The sequence below is a fragment of the Molossus molossus genome, unplaced genomic scaffold, assembly GCF_014108415.1.
Source record: "Molossus molossus isolate mMolMol1 unplaced genomic scaffold, mMolMol1.p scaffold_m16_p_14, whole genome shotgun sequence".
Classification (NCBI taxonomy): Eukaryota; Metazoa; Chordata; class Mammalia; order Chiroptera; family Molossidae; genus Molossus; species Molossus molossus.
In genome coordinates this window covers 78,680,874-78,703,951 of record NW_023425349.1, presented here as the reverse complement: position 1 = coordinate 78,703,951, position 23,078 = coordinate 78,680,874, and the positions used below count along the sequence as shown (strand labels likewise).

Sequence of the window (23,078 nt, the reverse complement as noted above, 5' to 3'; positions counted from 1 at the left end):
GCAGAAAGACAAGGAAAGGGAACGATAGTATAATTCAATTTTGTTAAAAAGGAGAATTGTTCTAGTAGAAATATTGATGAGTTACCTAGTTGTCACAAGTCCTCTTTCAGACAAAGTAACAAAGGAAGGAAGATAAAAAATAAAAAAATAAAAGAAGGAAGGGAAGAGTGAGGGGTGGAGCGAGGAAGGGAGGAGAAAATGAATAAAAGAAGGAAGGAAGCGAATTATCCATTCATCTCTGTTGAGCATTAGGCAATAAGACTTGGGGGCAGTTTTAACAAGCTTTTCTAAAAACCTTTAGGGAGATATTTTTTCCCCCAGAAAAGTGTCATCAGGGTTGTTCAATACCCAAGGCAAGCCTCTTTCATGTTACTGGACATGAAACACTATCACTTTTGAGATCTGCCAGAGGCCATTTGGAAATTCAATAATTATTCCACCCAAGGGGCTTTCCAAATGGTGTAGTAGCTTCTGAGGAGGAAATTAATATTGAGCAGTGTATCAAATCTAATTGGAATCTTGAGAAAATAGGGTCCTGAGTAGGTAAATCAGCTGGAGGCTAAAATGGGTCAGGATGAGTGATACCCTCACTTTTGTGTCTTGACTTAATTATGATGGGAAAAGAGAGATCTTGTTTATTTTTATGCCAGGAAGGCTAAGGGTGGTTTGGAGAGGCTCCTCATTCATCAACAGCCACCTCCAGTCTGACAGTAGAAAAATTCACTTCTTCCATTGCTTTCCACACAGACCATCAAGGATTGCTGAGGAGGCACAAAAGACTTCTCTTGGTTTGCCATGCAGGTCAGTGGAGGGTTCGTGACTGACTGATAGGCCTTGGTAGTAGTAGGCATTGATCACAGAGGTGGTCAGGCTGTGTCCCCCACCCCCCTTCAGGAGAAAGTCCATTTGAGATCCTCATCGTTTTCTGTGTGGAAGAGGGAGGGTTGGGATCCATCTTTGATACACCATTCTCTTCTCTGTCCTCCTATGGTCTGAACTTCCCATTTGAGAAAGGTGATGAAGTCTCACTCTTAAACTGATTTGGGGCATCGGGCTATGATGTCTTTAGATGAGACTACCTTAGACTGTCCTCCTGGCAGCTAGCTCTCCTGGATCACTGCGAAGCTGCCTGGTTTTGTGGTGAGACAGTTCCTCTCTACTACTGAGGACACCGCAGCTGACCACAAGTGGGCCCACCTGGCCTGGGTCAGGCCTGAGCAAAAGCATCAGGATCACCTCCTGAGAAGAGTCACTTATTACACAAACGACTGAAACAAAAAACACCCACAATCTAGTAGGGAGATCTGAAGGGGCTTTGGGTCACTATGAAAAATTCAAATGGATTCTAAGAGCAGGAGAAAAAATCGCAGTCTTATTTCAATAAAATTAATTAAAAACAACTTGGGGAAGAAAGTTCAACCTTATTCTTATAAAACCGAAGTGGATAAATGTCCATTATGACTTCAGATGGCACCGTCGTGTTACAACCTGGAACAGTGTCATGGGTTCAGCCCTCAAACCTGTCTCCTCCCTGTGCTCAGCTCCACTCCTCAAAGTGGGATTGATGTCATGTGGGTTTCAGAGAAAATGTCTAGTGTCATGATAAATGTTAAGAATTATGCTAGCAGAAAACATGCTTTAATATAACATATGGATTATGTAATGGTTTGAAATGTCTAAAGTTATATATATATTATATATATAAAGATACTTATATATGTTTTATATATTTAGTGTATATATTTTATATATCTATATTTTTATGTTTATATATCTAGTACATATATAAAGATACTTATATACATGTTTTATATATATCTAGTGTATATATTTACTTTATATTTCTATATTTTTATTTTTATATATCTAGCATATATATCCTTTGCTTGAATTGCCATTATTTCAGTGCTTAGCAGGGAGCCGTGCACATTCGCATCCAGGGCCCAGAGATTTCCTATAAAACACTGAGACAATCTCTTCAGCCTTCTGACTAATCAGGGTTTTGAAAACAAAATCAAAGTAAGGAGGAAGTGTGTCTTACTTCAGAAACTCTGTTAAGTAGACACTTCGATTTGGTAACTCTCATTGCTCGGGATAGAAGGAAGGGCTCTGAGAATGTCTGCTGTCAGCCGGTAAGTGCCTGTAACTGTTGCAGTTAGCGCACAGTGACATGGGCAATCAAACTCAGTCAACATAAACAGGAATGCCCTCTCACCAAATCCATCTGAATAGCCCTTGAACTCTGAGCAGTGCCCTCCAGAGCAGTATCGCTGTGGGTCTGTTTGTCAATGACTGCAAACATGCTTTTCCACTTTTACTCCACTGTAATCTGTTATGATGTTGCCATGGTGACCCCCTTCTGATATCCCTTTGCTCTTTGGTGCCCTCTCAGAGGAAGCTGTAATGAGGTGGTTTGGCAACAGAATCTTTCTGAGATTTTTCTTATATACACTATTGAAGACCAGCATGACTTTCCTCTTACAGGAAATGTATAAACCATTTGAAATTGATGAAAAGTAATTTTCACTGACTTGGGCAAAGAAAGTGAATGTTATTCATTGTACATCAAACTACCCAGAAATATTCTCTTTTTGTTCCCAATTGCAGGAAATGACATCCTAAGGGACGGTGAGGCTTTTGAATTCAGTGTGGAATGTAAGATGTGCTGGATTCTGGGGATTTTTACCTTCATGAGGGTTGTATGAGATGTGCTGCAAAGAGAAAGATGTGGTGTTTCTTGAACATGTACCATGTGACAGGCACTGTGCTAAGCACCATACATGCCTACCCTCATCAATCCATACAGCTACCTATATCATTATCCCCACTGTGTAAGATGAGGTAGCTGAGACCCAGAGACATTAGGCTGAGCTAACATGAGCCTTTCAGAGTCTGAAGCCTGTTCTGTTAATCACCATGCACTCTGTCTTCTGTAAGGCATCTTTCAGGGGATGATGATTCCTCTGTTTCCCTAGAAGAGCTTGGAAGGGAGATTCATGAGTGCTCCCCTCCAACGTTCTCATAGGAATCTGGAGAGGCTGTCTGAAGCAGTCTAAAAGCTGACAACTCTGCCATTATGGAACAAATGCACCATTGTGGCTTTTTCCACTTCAATATATGGATATGCAGAGCACCGATGGTCATGAGACTCAGAATCTATGTCCCAACCTTACTAGTTTTGTAATCTTGGGCAAGTCACTTAATCCTTCCTGCCTTAGTTACTTCACCTCTGAAATGGTGAAAAGCATTCCTGTCCAAAGGTCAGAAGTAGGCAATTGTCTCATTGTCTATTTTTTGTCTCCTTTAGAACCTTTGAGTCTAAGATATAAGAGCGTGTGCCCTGGACTCAGAATCAGAGGTCCATTGCCCTTTTATAATGTGGCAAACAGAGATAGCAGTCTCTAAAACATTTTACCCAGCAAGTAGGTCATGATTCTTTTCTACTCATTGCCTTTTGAGTTACAGCTGCATATACCACTTGACAGCTCCCTCAGGTAGTTTTTCTCCATTAATAACTGTTGACAAGAATTATTAAATTTTGGGTGGAATCCTAGCCCTTATCATCTAACTACACATCTAGTCCTCATACCACCTAGATTAATCTTGATTTCCAGAACACAGCTAGCACTTTTCTACCTCCCTGTATTTTTATTTTTGTGGTACATCTATCTGAAACAGACTTTGCATCTAACTCCAACAATGCCCACCATCTGTAAGTCCAGCTCAAATACCACATCCTTCCTGAAGCTCCCTACAATCAACTTACTCCAGAATTAAACTTTCCCTTCTCTATGCTACAGAAATGTGTTGGCCTCTTTTATATTAACCACAGCCCCCCCATAGTCTTCGTCATATTATAGCTATTTGTGTGTTTCTTGTCATTCTTATTAGATTGTAAGCATTTTGAGGACAAGATCCAGGATTGCCCATTGCCACATGAGAATGGTAAGGGAGTATCAGGGTTGCAGTCATGGGCTTAAGGCACACTGCCAACTCTAACACCTGCTTACACAACGTACTAGCTGCATGACCTTAAGCAAGTTACTTCAGTTTTCTAGTCTATAATTTTCTCACCTATACCTACCACAGAGGGATCTTGTGAGAATTCAATGAGATATTCCATGTAAAGTGCTTAGCAAGTGTCTGGCATATTATCTGTGCATAATAGATGTTCACTATTTACAATGCCTATGAATGAGGTCTCTTCATTAATCATTCAATAAATATTTATTGAGTACTGCAGTAGTCTGCACAAGCAGTTATAAAAAATATGTACCATTGCCCGGCCAGTGTGGCTCAGTGGTTGAGCATCAACCCATGCACCAAGAGGTCACCAGCTCAATTCCCAGTCAGGGCACATGCCCAGGTTGTGGGCCAAATCCCCAGTGGGGGGTATGCAGGAGGTGGCCAATTGATGTTCTCTCTCATTGATGTTTCTATCTCTCTCTCCCTCTCCCTTCCTCTCTCTCTAATATCAATGAAGAAAAAAAATATTTTTTAATATACTGTAGACTGGATGGCTTAAACAATAAACATTTGCTTCTCACTGTTCTAGAGGCTGGGAAGTCTAAGATCATGGTGGCTGCCCATTAGGTTGCTGGTGAGGATTCTCTTCTTGGCTTGTAGATAGCCACATTCTCCCTGTGTCCTCGCACAGAAGAGAGAGACTGAAGAGAGATCACTCTTTTGTCTTTTGTCTTATAAACCCACTAATCTCATCATGAGGGCCCCACACTCCTCAATTCATCTAACTCTAATTACGTCCAAAGGCCCCATCTCCAAATACAATAACAGTGAGGATTAGGGCTTCAATATATGAATATGGCAGGGGGCGGGGGGCACATTTCAGTCCATAGAAAGTACCTATACATTTATTGAGCTAGTCTAGGGATGGAGCAATAAGCCAACAGACAAAAAGCCCTGTCTCGTGAAATCTGTATTCTAATGGGAAGGGTAAGGCTGTGTGGCAAACAAAATAATGGTACCCAAAGATGTCCATACTCTTATCTCCATGACCCATGAATGTGTTACAATACGTAGCAAAGAAAAATTAGATTGCAGATGGAATTAAGGTTGCTAATCAGCTGACCTTAACATAGGGAGACAGTCCTAGATAATTTGATGGTCTCACTATAATCACAAGAGCCCTTATAAGGAGAAGAGAAAAGCAGAAAGGCCAGACTGATGTAATATGAAAAGGACTCAACCTACTGTTGATGGTTTTGAAGATAGAGGAAGGGGACTGACTGTGAGTCAAGGAATGCAGGAGGACTCTGGAAGCTGATAAAAACAAGGAAACTGATTCTCCCCCTTTTGACTTCAAAAGGAATGCAGCCCTGCAGACACCTTGATTTTAGCCCTATGAGAACTGAGACTTTTAACCTTCTGAACTCTAAGATCATAAATCTGAACTGTTTTAAGCCACTAAGTTTATGGTAATTTGTCACAGCAGCCCTGGAAGGAAAGGCAGTATATATATCAGATACCAGATGCAATAAATTCTATGGAGAAAATTGGAGCAAGGAATGTGGATGGGGAGTGTTAGAAGGGGGTGATTGTCATTTTAAGTGGAGTTGAAAGGGGAGGCCTCTGGTGACTTTTGAGCAAAGAGCTGAAAGAGGTGAGCTAGTAAGTCATGAAGTATCTGAGGAAAGAGGGTTCCTGGCTGAAGGCACAGCAAGTGTGAAGGCCCTGCAGTAGGAGCCCCCTGTCCCTGGGGGGAACCGCAGAGGGCGGTGTGGATGTAGTGGAATTTGTGCTGAGGAAGGTGGTAGGAGACAGGGCAGAGACAGAGAGGTGCCTGTTTGTGTTGGTTTTGTTCTGAGTAAGGCAGGAAAGGCGAGGAGGATTTGAGTCGCAGACTGACACAGGGTGGAACCGCACTGCTGCTGCACTGAGGACAGGACACGTGGGGCAGGGGAGAAGCAGGGGCGCTAGTTAGGAGGCTGTTGGTACTTGTGGCTTAGACCGGGGTGGTACCTACGGAGGTGGTGAAAAGAGGTCTTCTCTTAGATATTTTTTGAAGGTAAAACCGCCAAGGCTCTTATCAATGGGATTAGTGCCTGTATAAAGGAGGCCGGAGAAAGCTTCCCCGCCCCCTCCTATGTGAGGATATAGCAAAAGGATGGTGATGAGGGAATCTGCTGATGCCTTGGTTTTGGACTTCTCAGGCTCCAGAACTGTTGGGAAATAAATTTCCCTTGTTTATAAGCCACCCAGTCTATGGTATTTTGTTATAGCAGCCTGAACAGACTAAGACACAGGAGGAAAAAGGAGGGCTTGAATTTTAAATGCTGGCCCACCCTCTAGCCACCAGGGAACAGGCTGAGAAGCTGCACAGAGTTGGTGAGAACTGGAGCGCCATTCACCACACTGACCCCACTCACCGGTGAAAATTATCCAGGAAATACCCAAGTCCCTCCCAATCACCAGCTTTACCATTCCTCCCCAGGGAAGGAGCTGCTAAGGGCTAAGGGCGTAAAATTGGGATACAAGTTTTCTTTTCCCTACAAGCAAGGTGAAACAGGAGAGAGGCTGAGACAGTTCCATTGGTGTCCGTGATTAGACTCCAGTGCCCTCTTCACCCTGCAAGCCCTGCTCGTCTGCACCCTGGAGGGCGATCCTGTCTCTAAGGGTAGAAGTTGGATCTCAAAGTTTTGCCCTAGTTTCTGAGGCAAGAAACTTTATTTTTCCTCCATTCTGGACAGGACAGAAAAGATCATGTAATGAGAATTCTTGGGTAGGCAACAGCCTCTTCCTAGTTAGGGACTACTGAGTGACCATTAAAGGTCAACTGGAGTAATTAACGACACTTCTTCCTAATTGTTCCGGATGATGAAGTTCACTGATTGCTATGAGGCTAAAAGATTGAAACACTTTAAAAGCAGTGACTGAGATTTGGGGCAGTTAGGAAATGGGATTGCATTACTCACTGGTGAACAGAGACATTGCTTAGTAGCTAGATTTTTGTGTCTGGCAATTTTTTCTTCTTCTCATGTTTGAGTTTTGTATTCACAATCTCTAATATCTTTGCACTGCCCAAATGACACAGAATTAAAAGGAATCATTGAATTCAGGGTTGATGTTATTAGACCATGCCTATATATTAAATATTTCCTGCAATACCAGATAAAACTTGACATTGCAAAGGATGTGTGTGGTTTTAGAGGGTCTCATTTACCAGTAGTGGAACCACTTTGAGGGGTGGTTTTGAGGGGAGGGATACTTTCTCTATATATCCCAATTTCTATTTAATATATTTTCACAACTCTTTAAATTGTGTAGTAAGAATTGCAAAATGCAGTATTTGGTCATTTGGTACTCCTCAATTAATATGTTTTAAGATGCAATCATATGGGAAATAAAGAGATGTGGAAGTCTCATTCTTTCCTTTAGGAAACTTAATACTTAATGACTCCTAATATGAACCAGGAATACTTTCCATGTTTAGTTTACCCCTTACCACCACCTGCAGGTAGACAGTGCTCTCTCCAATTTACAGAGCAGACTATTGAGGCCTATCAGTCATAGACCAAGATCACACAAGTAGAAAGTGAGAGGTTGTGGGTTGGCCTTCAACGTCAATGCTCATTTCATTACTCCCAGCTTGTTCTAATACATCCAGCAGAATCTCAAAGTGTTTCCCAATGATTAATGCTCCCCTTTGTGAGGTAGTTCTTGGCATTTTTCAAGTCAGAAATTCTTGGAGAAGATAAGAGATTACTCCCTCTCTAGGTCCCTTTGTGCCTTGGATGTGGCCTTGCGGACCCAGAACCATACTTTCTGATGTGGTATCTTCCTCCTCGCCCTGGTCAGAAGGTGAATGGCTTTTCTTTAAGGCTGCGAGTCCGGGTAGACTGTCCATTCCCCACTTCTTTCCCAAGGGAAGATGACCCGAAGGCGACCTGACATCTTTCTCCCACCGAGCTGCCATTCCGCGAACCGCCGCCAGGAGGTCCCCGCTCAGCGCCCCCGCGCGACAGCCGCGCGCTGAGTGCATGTGGGGGCTACTCTGCAGCAGCGGCGGCGTAGCTGGAGCCCAGCACTCGCTCGCTCGCCCGCGCGCCGCTGGCCCCGCAGCCCCCGCAGCCCCCGCAGCCCCCGGCGTGGATCCGCAGGAGTCGTCCCGCTACCTCTCGCGTCGGCTGCAGCTTTCCCCGCGCAGGAAGCCGACAGGGCCCCGGGCTGAAGGTAAAACCCCACGGTGAGTGAGAACCGGCTCCAGGCGAGGGAGGTGGCGCCGCCCGGCAGCTGCTGACTCCCGGTCGCGCCCAGGCGGGCAGAGGTGCCGGGCGCACCTGAGGGCGGGTGCAACTGGGGGGCGGGAGGTGGCGACCCCGCTTCCTCGCCCGCCCTCGCGCGCTTCCGGGGCTGGGACGCGCTTCGGACCCCTGCCCACGGCTTGGTTTCTGGCCGGCTCCTCGCGCGTCCTTCCTCGTCCCCACCCTGGACTCCGGGGCCTTGATTTTAAAAGACAAATCAGTAAAATCCATCTTCTTTCGGGACATAAGTCTGTCCCGGAACTCATCCCGAGTCGCAGATGACTGCAGGGTGCGTGTTGGGCTGTGGGTGGCGGGAAGACAAACTTTTACAAAGTGCGCTTGGGCAGGGGGAAGACGGTTGGGGCGTCTGGATGGTGGAGGAGGAGGCTGGGCTTGGGCTGCGACGGGGAACTCCGCTCGTCGGCCAGGTCGCCCCCTGAACTGTTGACGCTTCTCGGGGGGAAAGGGTGTGTAAAGGACACACAAATCCTGCTGAACCCCGGGGCGAACAACTGTCAAACATCTGGAATCCCAGCCCTTCCCTTTCCCTCTACTGAGGAAAAAGGTGAAAACCTTTTAACTTTCCTTTGATTGCTCCCCGGTGCCGGAAGGGTAAAGGGCCGACCCCCGGCGCTTGCCAAGTAAGTACCAGAGACCCCGAAGTCCTCAGATCTCCCTTCACCCATCTTCCTGATCCTCCCCCGCCCCCCAGACGTCCTTTCCTCGGGGACCACGCGACAGAGGCCATTGAGATCGTAGCGAATGGCCTTTTGTTTCTCCGCGTTCCCCCTATTGTGTTCCTTCCCAACATCTGGCGGGGCTTGGGGCGAGAAAGAAGCCCCTAGCGTCCCCCACCCCCGCCTCCCACGCGAGCCACCCAGCCTGCCCGCCCGGGACGACCCCAGCGAGGCAGCCCCACCCAGGCCTTGCGGTTAGAGGGCGGAGGGAAAGTTGTTCCTTCCCCGCCTCCTCGGCTGCCTGTGGCCCGGGGCGCATTTTTCAGATCTTATCCCACACGCGCCGCAAAGGGCGCAGATCCTACAGGGGTGCGCTTTCGAGAGAGCGAAAGCGAGGTTCCGCTGCAATCCAGGGTGTCCCTTGGTGGGTTCCAGCGGATTGCAATCTCCGCCTACAGGCGTGTGGCTGGGCCGCTGCCGGGGCAGCCTGAGGGCATCAGGGCCCCTCTGGTAAGCAGAAAGCCGAGGTTCTTCAATCTGCGAGTTTCCGAGGACTGGGGAGCAAGTGAGCCGTCTTAAAGAGAATGATAAGGGAAATAACCTAGGGAGGCTCAAACCTTTGCCAGAAGTTATGGTGAGGTGGCCCCCTACAGAGTGAACGTGGAATTCTGACTTCGCGAAGGGTTCGGAGTTTAAACCCCAGGTCCCCTCTCCGCAGTCAGAAAAGGACGACCTGGACATAGCGCAGACTCCGCCAAGGCAGTGTTCAAGCTTCCAAGTCCCTGCGAACCGGTGGCTTGGGAGTGGCCCAGTTTCCCTGTGGATGTGTGCCTGTTAGATTATAGGTGGCCCTGTTGCCCTGACTTCCTTCACAAGCCAGATGCTTACAGGCATGTAGTGCTTGTTCTTAGTGAGTGTGGAGTATTTATTAAGGAATGAGGGCAAAAGCAAAACAGCCACTTTGAGAAGGCAGGGTCCTCCTCAGATGGTGCCCAGAAAGTGGCTTTGCCTGAGAGGGAAGACGGAGTCTGTACACCTGTTGCTATACCTACTGATAGCCCCACATAGACTGGTGTTGCAAGCTTTTTCTGTAGGACACCCAGTCAGCCCCTCTTCCAAGGAGACTCGGTTACACTCTGTTATCCCCCACCTTTTAATCCTGCCCCATGCCAGGGGAAGGAGGAAGTTGTCTGAAGGCTTGCCACCTGTGTACCCACTCAGGCATTGTAAGTGCACTTGGCTCTGCAGTTCTAGTTTTCCCTTTACCTAACCTAACAGAACTTGGGAGCTTACACTTAATAAAGAAGAACAGAGGAGCCTGCAAATCCGAAAGGTTGGCACATAGAGCACTTTCTTCAGCACTTTCTGGATATTACCCGTGGGACCAACAAAAGAAAAAAGTAAAACCTTCGAAGCACCTGAAGACACTTTACAAACACTTCATTATGAAAATGATCCCCAAGGAAGGATTCCTTTGAAATTTAGCGGCAGCGGCTGGGGAGAAGTGGCAAGAAGGACCTTGGTAGCTCAAGAAGTGCCCAAAGTCATCCTTCAGGACATGAAAGGGCACTGCTGGTCTCCACTTCCCCAGTAAGGAAAACAGGGTAACTGTAGTGGTAATTATAGATAAGGTAATTGTAGATAAGTTTCTACAGTTTTTAATTTTAGAATTAATACACCCCCCCCCCCCAATTATTGCAGAAAATACAGAGAGGTGACAATGAAAATCAAGGGAGGAGCAATATTATAAACAAGGCTCCACTGAACAGTCTTATTCAGTTATTTCCTTGGAATAAATTTCTGGAGATAGGACAGCTAGGTCAAAGGAATTACTGCCTTTTTAGGATGTTCTAGAGCCTTATGGTCGTGGAGGAAGCGTGTGCCAGTTTACCTTCTCCCCAACAGTAGACAGGATTTTTTCTCATATCCTGTACCCCACTACACTCTCTAGTATCATTCTTTTTCATCTCTGCCGGACAAATGGGAGGGGAGTATCTTACTGTCTCCTTTTGCATTTCTTCAATCATAACTGAGATGAAACACACTTTGTCCGTTAGCATTTCTTCCTTGGGGAAGATGCTAGTGTGTGTCCTTATGTATTTTTTCAGTGGCCATGTTCTCCTTTTTCCGCCTAGAGGTGCTCTTAGTAAAAGCATTCTGTTCTGACTTCTGCCCCTGCCTTTACGATCAGATGATCTTGATTGACTTGAAGTGCCAATTCTCTTCCTTCTTGGGAAGCAAACATTTGGAAAGACTCCAAACATAAATTGCTAATGTAACTGACATGATCCCAGTAGAGTTATTAGAGAGGCCACACAAAGGCATTATTATAGAAATTCATGAAAAATACTAAGTGTATACTTTCTGCTTAGTAGCTTGCATGCCCCAACTCCTTTACAGCTTGTAATGCTGTTGTTTGTTTGTTTTCCATGTAGAACAACTCTGTTGATGAGTTGTTTTTACTGCATGGATGATACTAACTCATTTTGCGGTCTGATCCTTCCTCTGATAACTAGCGTATCATGATCCACAACTTGTTCTTTTAACTGAAGAAATTTGCCTCAGTTTTAACATAAGACTTTCTCTGTATGGCTGAACTGTTTGAGTCCTGTACTTGGATGAATCTTCAATCTAAGCACTTCAGCAGCACACTGTTAAAACAACCAGCAGGAGATGTCTCCAAGGGGCTGACCATGTACATTTCACCCTCTGTTGTGAATTTGTCTAGTCACAGTCTCAGTGTTAGGTCCTGCTTGAAGGAGGGCAGATGATTCTGAAATGGGTTGAAGGAGAAGGAGGAAGAGAAAGTTCATTTCAGCTAGATGATGGATTAATATAGAGGAGAGGCCACATGGAAACATTTTAGTAAGTAATCTAGGTAATCTGGGTACAAAATAACTTTTTAAAACATAAAATATATTAAAGCATCATATGTTATTAGAATAACTAATTTACTTAATAAGCTGAAAGTGATCTTCTAATTGGGAACATTCAATGTGAAATTCTTCCATAGTATGATGGTAGACATTTCGTTTCAGACACACAGGACAGTGAAAGCAGAATCTACACTTTTCTGCATCATTTTCCATACCTTTAAATGTAGAAATCAAGTCATATGAATTAGGAATGAACAGCACTCTCTGCATGAGAATCATAGGCTCTTAAAGGTTGAGCAAGAGCTTAATGGTCATTTAAGTCAAAAATCCAATACCAGAAAGTGGATCTTCACTCTCATAAAATAATAAAATATCAGCCCTGGCCAGTTTGGCTCAGTGGTTGAGCATTGGTCTGCGGACCAGACATTCCCGGGTTCGGTTCCTGCTAGGGGCACATACCATCAAAATAAAATAAAATATCATCTCACAAATTTTTTATCATATAAAACAAACCAATATGAGAAACAAATGGGACAGAAATTTCAACTTCTTTTTTGAGTGAGTGGAGAGAAAGGGAGGGTTTTAACTCTATGGAACTTTGTCCTCACCTGAGGACAATTTTTCATTTTTTTGTTCAGATAGAGTGGGAGAGAAAGAAAGGAAGAGAGAGAGAAACATCGATGTGAAAGGGACACATCAAGTGGCTGCCACTCGCACGACCCAACCAGGGCTGGGGACAAACTGCAACTGAGTTACGTGCCCTTAGCGGGAACTGATCCCGGGCCTCTTTGGACCACAGGCCGATGCTCTAACCGCTGAGCCAAACTGGCCAGGGCTATGGAACTTTGTATAAGCTCTTTAAACAAGCTGAACTTTAGACTAAACAACCTTGTCAGCAAGACGGTTAAGTCATTGAGGTGTTACATTTTGAAACATTCTCTGATCTATATTCTCTAGTAGCTATTGGCTTGGTGAAGTTTAAAGGTGAAGTTCAAAGCAAGTATAAAATAGAAAAAGGAAAGAAAAACAGAAGAGTAGAAGATGGAGAGGGAATCTCAATCCTTTCCACTGTCTTTAGGGCTTTGTAAGAAGACTCTTGGTCACCCAGGGGATGGACGGCATCACCTTTCTTAAAGAGGTAAATGCCGCTGACGTTGGAAGGCCAAACTTTGGAGACAGTGAATGTTACATACACCACCACCAATCTAGCCGAAAGCAGGCTTAAAGGACAGCACAGTAATTCTAAAAAAGAAAATAAAGGGAAGGAGATTTTGGAGAGAAATGGAATTTTAGTTTTAAAAAAAAATCTACCTTATTTTCTCCTGAGTAGTGCTATGAGTTTCTGAAAGTAGTAGAAACATCTTCTGATTTCCACTCGGACAATCTTCCAGGCACAGTGACTGTATTTCTTGTCTTTCAGGAAACTGCTTATCCTGTGGAAATATCTCCTTAGTTCTAAGTTGCTCAGTGGGGGGACTTTAGCTCCAGGGAGCTGTGTCTCGTCCTCGTCTGTCTCTTCATTGCCTTCATTTCCCTTCCCCTCTTCTTTCAAGCATTGTTCCAGGTACTGCAACTGCTGATCAAGTCCAGTTTGGATTTGTTCCAGGTATTTCTCTTCCCAAGTGGACTGGAAGGTGGGCTGAGTGAAGATGTTGAAGGCCAGCATGAACACTTCATAGAAGACCTCCTTGATGTCTCTTTTCAGAGGCTGGGTATATGATAGGACCTCTTGGGGCAACTCAAAAGCTTTGTTCTCTCTTAGGCACTCCACAGGAAATGACTTGCTCATACGGCTCAGAAGTCTCAGATTTTGCCAGGTGACTCTGTGCAGGTAAACATGCAGCAGGTTACAGTCCAGAGAGAGGGTGCCAGTGATGAACAGACCCACTAGGCACGCAGGCCACAGACACTTTTGAATCACCTCGGGCTTGGTCTTCATTTTTCTTTCGAGTCAAAAGATTCACAAGAATCAAGGTTAACGCCTATGTTCTAGGTCTTATGTACGACTTTGTGTGTGCCTTTTATACGCCTGAATATTTTCAGTGGGGAGGAGTTTTCTCATTTGTCATTATCTGATTCTCAGGGTTTCAGCCCCTTCCCTTAACCTCTGAGGCTTTTCCCTTTTTTTTTTTTTCACTTTGGGTGACTTTGGAAATTCTCAGATACCTGGATGATCCATCCCGATATTATAGAATCATCATAACGAGACTGATGCAGAGTCTTTCAGAAATAACTGAAGGCTGGGTGACTCTACGCACTCACTCATCCAGTATGATTACTTAATGAAAAGCGATCCTCCAAGAACTGAGTTAATCATAGACATTGGCCAAATGACTGTGATTATTTGATTGTGAGGCATATCTTGTTAAATTAAGCTTTTATATTTGGACATTTTCTCTTTTTATTTGATTTTTCGGGGTCTCAGAAAAGATAAAAAACAGAGTTGGTCAGTTGATCATGGCACTTATCAAAAGCCTAAGCCAGCTTGGTTTTCTGTTGCCCATAAAAATGTTGACATTTGCCAATTATCCTTTACTTTACTTTTTACAAACTGAGCCAGCATGTCTGTCTGTCCCCACCTAGCATTTCACAGGCTTTTGACATCTTTCATAGAGTCCTCTACGGGGTTGTATATTAAGGAATATTTTTCTGCTTCATTGACTTCTCTCTTACAGTATCATGCATTTTCTTTACTTTTAGACATGGTATTTTAAATTTAGATACAGTATTTTAAAGCTTTTGCCTGACGATCTTTCCTTCTTCTTTGGAAGTTCTTGACACTGTAAAGGTTTTTGTTTGTTCCCATTTATTTTTCACCGAGGAGGTGTGTGAGCAGGTGATGAACCATTTTCGCCAAGCGGCATTACACCTAAACCAGTGTGTCTGTGGGAATGGTGACTAGCCACGATTGGGGTTATTCTTTGTTTGCTCAAATAACCTTCTTCTGTTATGGTCACGGCAAGTGGATCCTTTCTCCAGGAACATGAAGTGGGATGTTTTAAACAAGGCTAACTTAATTATCATCTTACTAAGAGAAATACATTAATTGTTAATAAAGTCATTTTAAGATGGTAAGCGACCATGTTTCCACAAATATGACAGACTTTGATTGGAAAATTGGCTTAAATTTTATTGTTTAAAGCAGTTGGTTGTACCAAAGGCTAACTGTGGACAAGTGAGATTTCTTGAAATCCTAATTTTTGACTAGTTTCCAATGAAAAGAAAAATTACTACATGTATTACTCTAAATGCTTTCTCTCTATAAATTCTGACTTCACAGATTTTGTGGGGTGACTACCTTGGAAAAATAAGTGGAGAAAAGGGATCTTTTATGTAAGTTGACACAACCTTTGTAGAGAACAAACTGGTGATATGTAGCAAAAGCCTTAAAAATGTACATAATCTTTGCCTCAGCATTTCTCTCTCTAAGAATTTATGCTCAAGAGATAATGATGAATGTCTTGAACGACTTAGCTGTCAGGAAGTCTTTCACAGCAAAAAATGGAAAACAATTGACATTTTTAGCAATAGGTACTTCATCAGTTAGAATTTCTGCACAAGCATTAAAAATGTTGTTACAGGACTATATTTGGTCACTTGAATAGGTTCACTTTGTAGCTTAAGAACAAGAGTATATCGTAGTGTATAGAGTCGGATACCATATTTGTTATATATTTACATATGTTATATATTTAACAAATATGGTTATATGTGCAGAAATATCTAGAACTGTATATGCTATAAACATGGAGTCATTATTTCTGACTGATTTTTATTTTTTTTATTTACCTATGTTTTTAAAGTTTTTTGTAGTCAGCAAGCATTTCTTATTTAATAAGGCAAACTACTTTTATTTATTTTTATTTATTTTTAAATTTTTTTTTCTTTATTGATTTTAGAGAGAAAGGGAGTGAGAAGGAGAGGGAGAGAGAAACATCATTAAGAGAGAACATCTATTGGCTGCCTCCTGCCTGCCTCCCACAGAGGATTTGGCCCACAACCTGGGCATGTGCCCTGACCGGGAATCGAACCGGCATCCTCTTGGTGCATGGGTCGATGCTCAACCACTGAGCCACACTGGCTGGGCAAGGCATACTACTTTTAAAATAAGATACATTAAAAAAAGAAAAAATATTATACATCTTCAGTGGGACCAGTACTACGTTAGTTAAACGTTTCCATTCTAGAGAAGGAAATGTGGATGTTCTCTCAGACTCAGTTCCAGTGTAGTTGAATATAGAATACATGGGTGTTCAATTTACTGTTCTTGCAACTTTTCATTTAAAAGCATAATGTGTTTATTTATATATACACATATATTTATAATCACACACGCAGCCTCTGTAATGTGCAAAGCACCTTTGAGGGCCATACCTTCTTATATACCTCAGGTAACAACGTCTAACTAATGGCTGTTGTTGACCATCTTTAAATTCCCTGTATTTTCTGCCACGTATAGTTTTGTTATTTTATTTCCTTCACCCCAGATTTCCTGCTTTTATAATCATTCCACATCATATCCTCATTTACTCAAAACTGGATTTTTAGCACCTAGCATATGCCATTCACTGGGTGACATCTTGAAGAAGAAGGAATAAGAATAAGGTTTAATCCAGGAGCTCAAGGGGTCCGTGATGGAGAAAGCAGGCACATTGTGAGCATTTCAGGTAGCAGGAGTAATTGCTAGGCCCTTCCTGGAGCATGGACCTCACTCCCCATGCCTTGTAAGTGTTCATTGATGCTGATGTTAACAACATTCATGAGAAAGAGGAAAAGGTGATTGACATGCATCTCTTCCCCTCTTCCACTGTTAGGATTGCCTGATTGGGCAAATAAAATCATGGAACACCTGTGCAATATTTGGGATGTACCTGTGAAATTATTTATTGTTTATTTGAAATTCACATTTAACAGGGTTTTCCCTATTTTATCTGGCAGCCTTGTCCATCAGCAAGCTCCCATTGACCTCTAGAGCAGAACTCAGATATGAAGTCCTCTGCAGGAAGCTTTTCCTCTGAGCCACCTACCTCGTGCAGAGGTGCATTCAGTTGCTTTTCTCTGCACTGGCGTTACTTGTGGACATATCGCTAACAACCATGCGCACTCCAAAGAGGGAAGCTGCCATACTGAAACGAAATTGTACACACACACTCACACACACACACACTCACACACACTCACACATCACACACACTCACACACACACACATAATGGTACTGATCAGAAGCATTATTGGGTGATCAGTCATCAGTCATACCTCTGTTCCTGAAAGCCAGACCATCTGAATATAGCTCAAAATATAATCGGAAAAGTGAAAGGAATGACAGTATAAGGAAACATTTTTGTCCCAAAGTTTGTCACAACTGCCCAGTCTGTCACAGGTGGCCAATGTGAGGACATGGCTAATGTTTCCATGATGTTTGTTCTTGAGATTATTTATGTGCGGTCAAGCTTACCTCAGAGGGGAAGCTGGTTAGCAGGGCTGCTGTTGTCGAAGAAACCGTGGGAAGTCCACGTGGATCACATGGTTAACAATAATGGGCAAGACACAATTTGACAAAATAGTGATGAGACATTTCAGTCTAGACGCGGTAGCTGTGATTCAGCTTAGGGGCATTTGGCATCATCTTCTGGTAAGACTCATTGCTCTCCAAGTAAAGGCAGGTTTCAAACCAGCATCGAGAGGAGTACATCGATCATGCATGTCACTCATGCGGAGACAGCAATCACTGCAAAGTGGGTGCAGCTGTTAGCTCCCAACCAACCCTGATGCTCCATGAACTTTTCGTTTCTCTCCTGCCTCCCACATCAGGCTCAGCCTCTCCCTGGCCCCCTTCTTGGCTCTTCTCTTGGTGATGTACCCTGGTGTAGAAATGTATAATGACTACACAGGTAACACATGGATGTGGCCATATTGTAAAAATTCAAACACTTCAGATAAAGTGAACGCTTGGCCAGCTCAGCCTCGCGTCATGCCCGTCCTCCCGCAGTGGGTACAGGCGTCCGTGTGGTACACTTCCTCATTTGACATCTGTTTCCACACCAAACACAAAGTTTTGTGAGTGCAAGAGCAACAGCTGGCCTGTTTTCTGCTCCCTGTTGAGTGCCCAGCAGACCCCAAAGAGATCAAGACAGACCTGGATCAGTTCCATGAGTGATGTGCAGCCTGGGAGTCGGGGGACTTGTGTGTATATTTTTAATTGTTCAAACAGGATTATAAAAATTGTAATGTCCTTTGAATTTTAATCCTGTAAGTGTATCTCTGTGACTGTATGTATGTTATCATTTGGAGAGGATATTTTTTAAAATCTATATTATAAAACCCTTCATGAATATGAGGCTCAGGGTAAATCGGTCACCAGCCTTGGAGCAGAAGGCACGTAGTAGGTGCTCAGAGATTATTTGTTGGATGACTAAAGGAAGATAAGGAAGCCATGTGTTAGTAACAGGGAAGTTAGTTCGTGGGTTAGTTATTTTGGTGTAGAGATACAGGGAGGACAGTCAAGTGTTGGGGATAATCATTGAGTTCACGGAATTGGTAGGTGGCCGCACAAATATCCATTCAGTGTCCCTCTTATTCCCATTGCTCTTCTCTGGGATTCCCTGAGGCCGCTTAGGTTGTGAGCACCTTTAGTCTAGTCATAGTTTTATAATATTTGGTTGACTCACATCTCTTTCCCTCCAGACAAGAAATGTGTGTTGTTCAGTTTTGTTTCCATGGCATCCCTTACAGAAGACACTAACTGCTTGTTGAATGAAAGACTGCCTGGGATTTCTTATGGTTCTCACATTTGGGTATTAACCTGTGAGGCAAAACTGCTGAGGGGTTGTAAGATCCCCCCTCCCCTCCTCACCCCCAGCACTGTATTAGATGCTCCCAGTAGCTGTCATGTTATCACGTCACCCTTAGGGAGACTCTTTGGACAAGCTCCCCCTTGGTTTATTTTAGAGCCCAGCTTTAGGTTATATCCATCGTCACTTCCTACGTAGGAGTAATTTGAGCTCTTAGAAAATGATCCCCGATTAAATAAAATTTACCATGGTGGAATAAGTATTTAAATAAATAAACACACACCATCAGTAAAACCTACCCTCAGCTTTTGGATGCCCAGACAGCCTCCATCCATGTGCTTGTCCCACTCTTGTTTCTTCCGGTCCATTTGAACCCTAACGGAGCTTCCTTTTCTGGAGCATGGGAAGTGTTTCAGGGGGTGGCAGTGAAGGGTGTTGCTGATGGAAATTCTCCTCTTTACTCACTGGGTAGACGTGGACTTCTCCCAGGCTGCATCTGGGAGTGCCTGTGGTCTAGAAAGAGACGACGAGAGTAGCGTGGGTGATGCACAGGATGGCCACTCGTCTAGGACAAACACTTTGAAAGGAGTTGCTGCCATTGCACAGATGAGGACAGTGTCTTCTTTTAATTACTGTCAGCTTGCACGTGGTCATAAGGTTTCTTGACATTTATAAAAAAACAACAACAAAAAGACATTATTGTGGAAAAATTTAAGTGGGCGTCTTTGAGACTGACAGAAGTCTCACATGCTCCAAATTTTAGGATTTTTTAAGTGTTTGAGCAATGCCTGAGTGTGGGGGTGTTGTCTGGGAAAAGGAGCTGTGGAAGGTATTGGTTTCCTAGAACTGCTGTAGGAAAGTTTCCACAAACTGCGCGGCTTAAAACAACAGAGATTTATTCTCTCAGAAGAAGGCTGTAATCAAATCATTATGACCATGTTTCCTCAAAACCTTTGAAGGAAGAATCTCTCCTCACCTCTTCCAGCTTCTGGTGATGGCTGACAATCTTGGGGTTCCTTGGCTTGTAGACACCTCTCTACAACCTCTGCCTCCCCAGTCACCTGCCATTTCCACGTGTCTGTTAACCTGTGTGTTCTAGACATGGCCTGGAGGTATTCTTTGGTAACAAGCTGCATGACTATTAATAATAATAAAGGATACTATTTACTTAGTAGTTACAAAGTACCAAGTCTTTTTTTTTTTTTTTTTAAATCCTCACCTGAGGATATTTTTTTCCATTGGTTTTTAGAGAGAGTGGAAGGGAGGGAGAAAGAGAAAGAGAAACATCGTTGTGAAAGAGACACACCGATTGGTTATGCCCCAACTGGGGTGGGGATTGAACCTGCAGCTCATGTTCGCGCGCTTGACCTGGGAATCGAACCAGACACTCTAACCACTGAGCTGCTGACCAGGGTGAAAGTACCAAGTCTTTATATTAATTATCTTTAGTTCTCTCAGCCACTATATAATGTAAATGTAATTATCCTCAATTTAAAAAGGAGGAAATGAAAGCTTGGAAATATTAAGTGACTGAATCCACAGACTCAGGACTCAAAGCTAGGTCTGTCTGAGGCCACAGTGTATTTTTACAGGATCTAGGGTTGTAAACGCTTTGGTGGAAAACCCACTGTGTACATCTCTGCAGTAATAGCCTATTTCATTCCCAAAAGGATTTGAAGCAACTTATAAGAGAGACTCTGCTCGAGAGGATGCAAGTAGTTCAATCAGAGTGGAGGGAAGGCGAGTGCAAGAGAAGAAATGGAGCCAGGGTACAGTTAGAGCCGAGAATGCTGTCGCGTGCTGCAGATCTGCGGCCCAGAAGCAAAGAGGACATACGATCTGTTAAAGTAATCACAGTGTCCAAAAGATAAAACAAACCAGTCACACAGCTACATCCTCAATAAAAGCTATTTTTCTTGGTATTCAGTCCTGGAAGGAGTTTATCCTGTGGGCCTTCAAGAAGAGAGCACTGTGGGGTTTCTTGGGCAATGGCCCCAGCAACTTCCTTATAGAGGTAACACCACCGCCGCTGCCACGTGGGGGGCAGGGCTGCGCCTTGTAACGTCCCCCCACATGGCCAGCGCACAGCTCCTTGGCAGGCATGCTGTAGGGGCTTGTTGGTTTTCTCATGTTGAGCTACGGAATGGAGTTCATAAGTTCGGCTGGATCAGGAGAGCGTTTCTCATCACGGCTCAGAGTGGGGAAAAGTGTGGTCACACATGTTGGCATTCTCAGAGGTGTTCGGTGTGGACAGGCTGCCTTGACATTTCCAGAGCCCCTGCCCAGATTCAGTTCTGGACTTCCTATGATTTGTGCAGAACAACTTTTGGGAAAACTATTTGTAGGCCTGACTCTCCTCCATTTAGTCAGAACAGGAAAAGCTAGCTGTTCTATCATATTGACCCAGTGCCATCAACAAAACTGAAGTGTGCGCTGGACTTCCATGCAGTCTGGGCTTCATTTACTTGTCCCCTCTGAGGGCCACAGCCCTAGAAGTGGAACCTCAAGGAGGTGGCTTGTGGTTTTGCTCCACATTGAGATACCCCTCCCACCCTGAAAGGGCTTTTTCATAAGTTGAATAGCAATCAAAGCCAGGATAGCCTTGTGTCCCCAAATGTTATAATGAAATATTAAGGCACATCCTCTTGGGATTATCAATTTTGAAAACTTGGGTATTCTTTCTTCAAGGGGAAAACTAGCTGTGTGAAAAGGGCCGTATGAATGCCCCCAAAGCTACAACTTTGTATTCCCAAGAGGGATGAATTAAGAGAGCAGAAGTTATATTGCCTTCTTCTGGGGACAGTGTGTACAGACATTCACATGGGTCCAACATTGGACACATCCTTGGAGGCTGTCCTATAACACAGCTCCAAGATTACAAGGCTGTCCTGACCCCTTGGTAACAATTATTTATCTTTATACCAAGAAGCTTGGGAAAACACCGACATCCACATGTGATATGTGCGTAGGCCGACTTCACAGAGTCTGTGCTGTGAGACCTACAGTTCTAATAGGGTTGTCTAAAACGAAACAAAAAACACATCAGCAGTCCTATGGTGGACCCATTGTGTTAAATGTGTCTGCAATAGGATCAAACATGCTTTCTTTATTGAGGAGCAGAAAATCATTGTGAATGTGTTAAAGGCACAAGTACAGAGCACAGCAAGCTAAATACAAAAATTTTTAAAAAGCTTTTTGAGTAATGAGAACAATTAAAAGAGAAAAAGAAATTGGGATTGCCCTATAACCACCCTCACCAGGGCAGGGGGATAGGGCCGTAACACTTATTGCCAAATGTGATAATACAGGTTTTTATGGATGGCACATGGGACAGAGAATCTACTGCCTATACATTGCAACCACCCACCATTTATTTATTTACCCACCTTTTTATCCATTCATCCATCCATTCATCCATCCATCCATCCATCCACCCACCCACCCATTTATCCATCCACCCACCTGTTTATCCTCCCATCCACCCATTTATCCATCCATCAATGTATCCATCAGTCTCTGAGAATATGGTGCCTAAAACAAGGTAGTAAAAAATAAAAAGTTCATGTCCTCATAGAGTTTCCAGATTTTCAGATCATAAAGACTAAAATTACAGAGTGTTATAAGTGCTATGAAGGAAATAAACAGGGCAAGAGGGTAACTGAAGAAGGTGATGGCTGAATTGAGACTTGAAGGATGAAGACAAGTCAACAATGTAAAGAGGTGGAGGGCGGGCATTTCAGGCAGAGAGAACCGAAGGTCCAAAAGCCCTGATGGAAAAGAGCCTGGAATATTCAAGGAACATAAAGGAGATTAGCTGGGTTGGAGTGAAGGCAATGGGGAGGTTGGTACCAGGATAGGTTGGGATTTGGCAGAACATGGCAGGCCATGATGGGGTGTCAATTTTATTCTAAGACCAATGAAGACACATGAAAGAATTTTAAGCAAGAGAGTGATGTGATATGGCATGTGCTTTGAAGAGTTACTCTGAGGATGCTTTGCAGGGGAATAGTTTAGGGAAGGGACAAGAGTGGAAACATTGAGCTCAGGTGGAGAGCAGATATTTCAGAAGACTCGGTGAGTGCGGTGACCTAGATAAAGGCAGGAGCAGTAGAGATGGAGAGAATAGACTTGTTTGGGAGTATTTTTAGTAAGTTACTCATGATGCATTTGGGTCCAGGCTCACATCTGTGATGATCACAGGCAGTTTTGCAGAAGTGCCATTGGTAATCCATTTGATTGTAAGGTCTTTACTGTATTAACGCTATCGTTTTTGGATAACCAGTAAATAACCTCATTTGGCATTACATCTTTAACTCTATGGTCTTAAACTAGGTTAGGTCTCTCATACTTTGAGCAGCAAAATAAATAATTTACTTAATTGGTCTTAGATTGGGGTTGAGGCTTGAATTTCCCAGGGTTAGGCTGAGGATTAAATTTCTGAGAATGTCCCCTGGTGTATTTCCTGTGGGTA

General features: G+C 43.7%; 1 protein-coding gene across 1 annotated transcript; it reads right to left on the bottom strand.

Annotated features, from left to right (window-relative positions):
• Nucleotides 1-13,126: 13,126 nt before the first annotated feature.
• On the bottom strand, nt 13,127-13,753 carry IFNK (interferon kappa). The gene has a single exon (XM_036262115.1). It carries the CDS (start codon nt 13,751-13,753, stop codon nt 13,127-13,129), a length of 627 nt encoding a protein of 208 aa, XP_036118008.1.
• Nucleotides 13,754-23,078: the final 9,325 nt, after the last annotated feature.

Coding starts and splice junctions, on each gene's coding strand:
- IFNK (XM_036262115.1), bottom strand. CDS start 13,753: ATGAAGACCAAGCCCGAGGTGATTCAAAAGTGTCTGTGGCCTGCGTGC.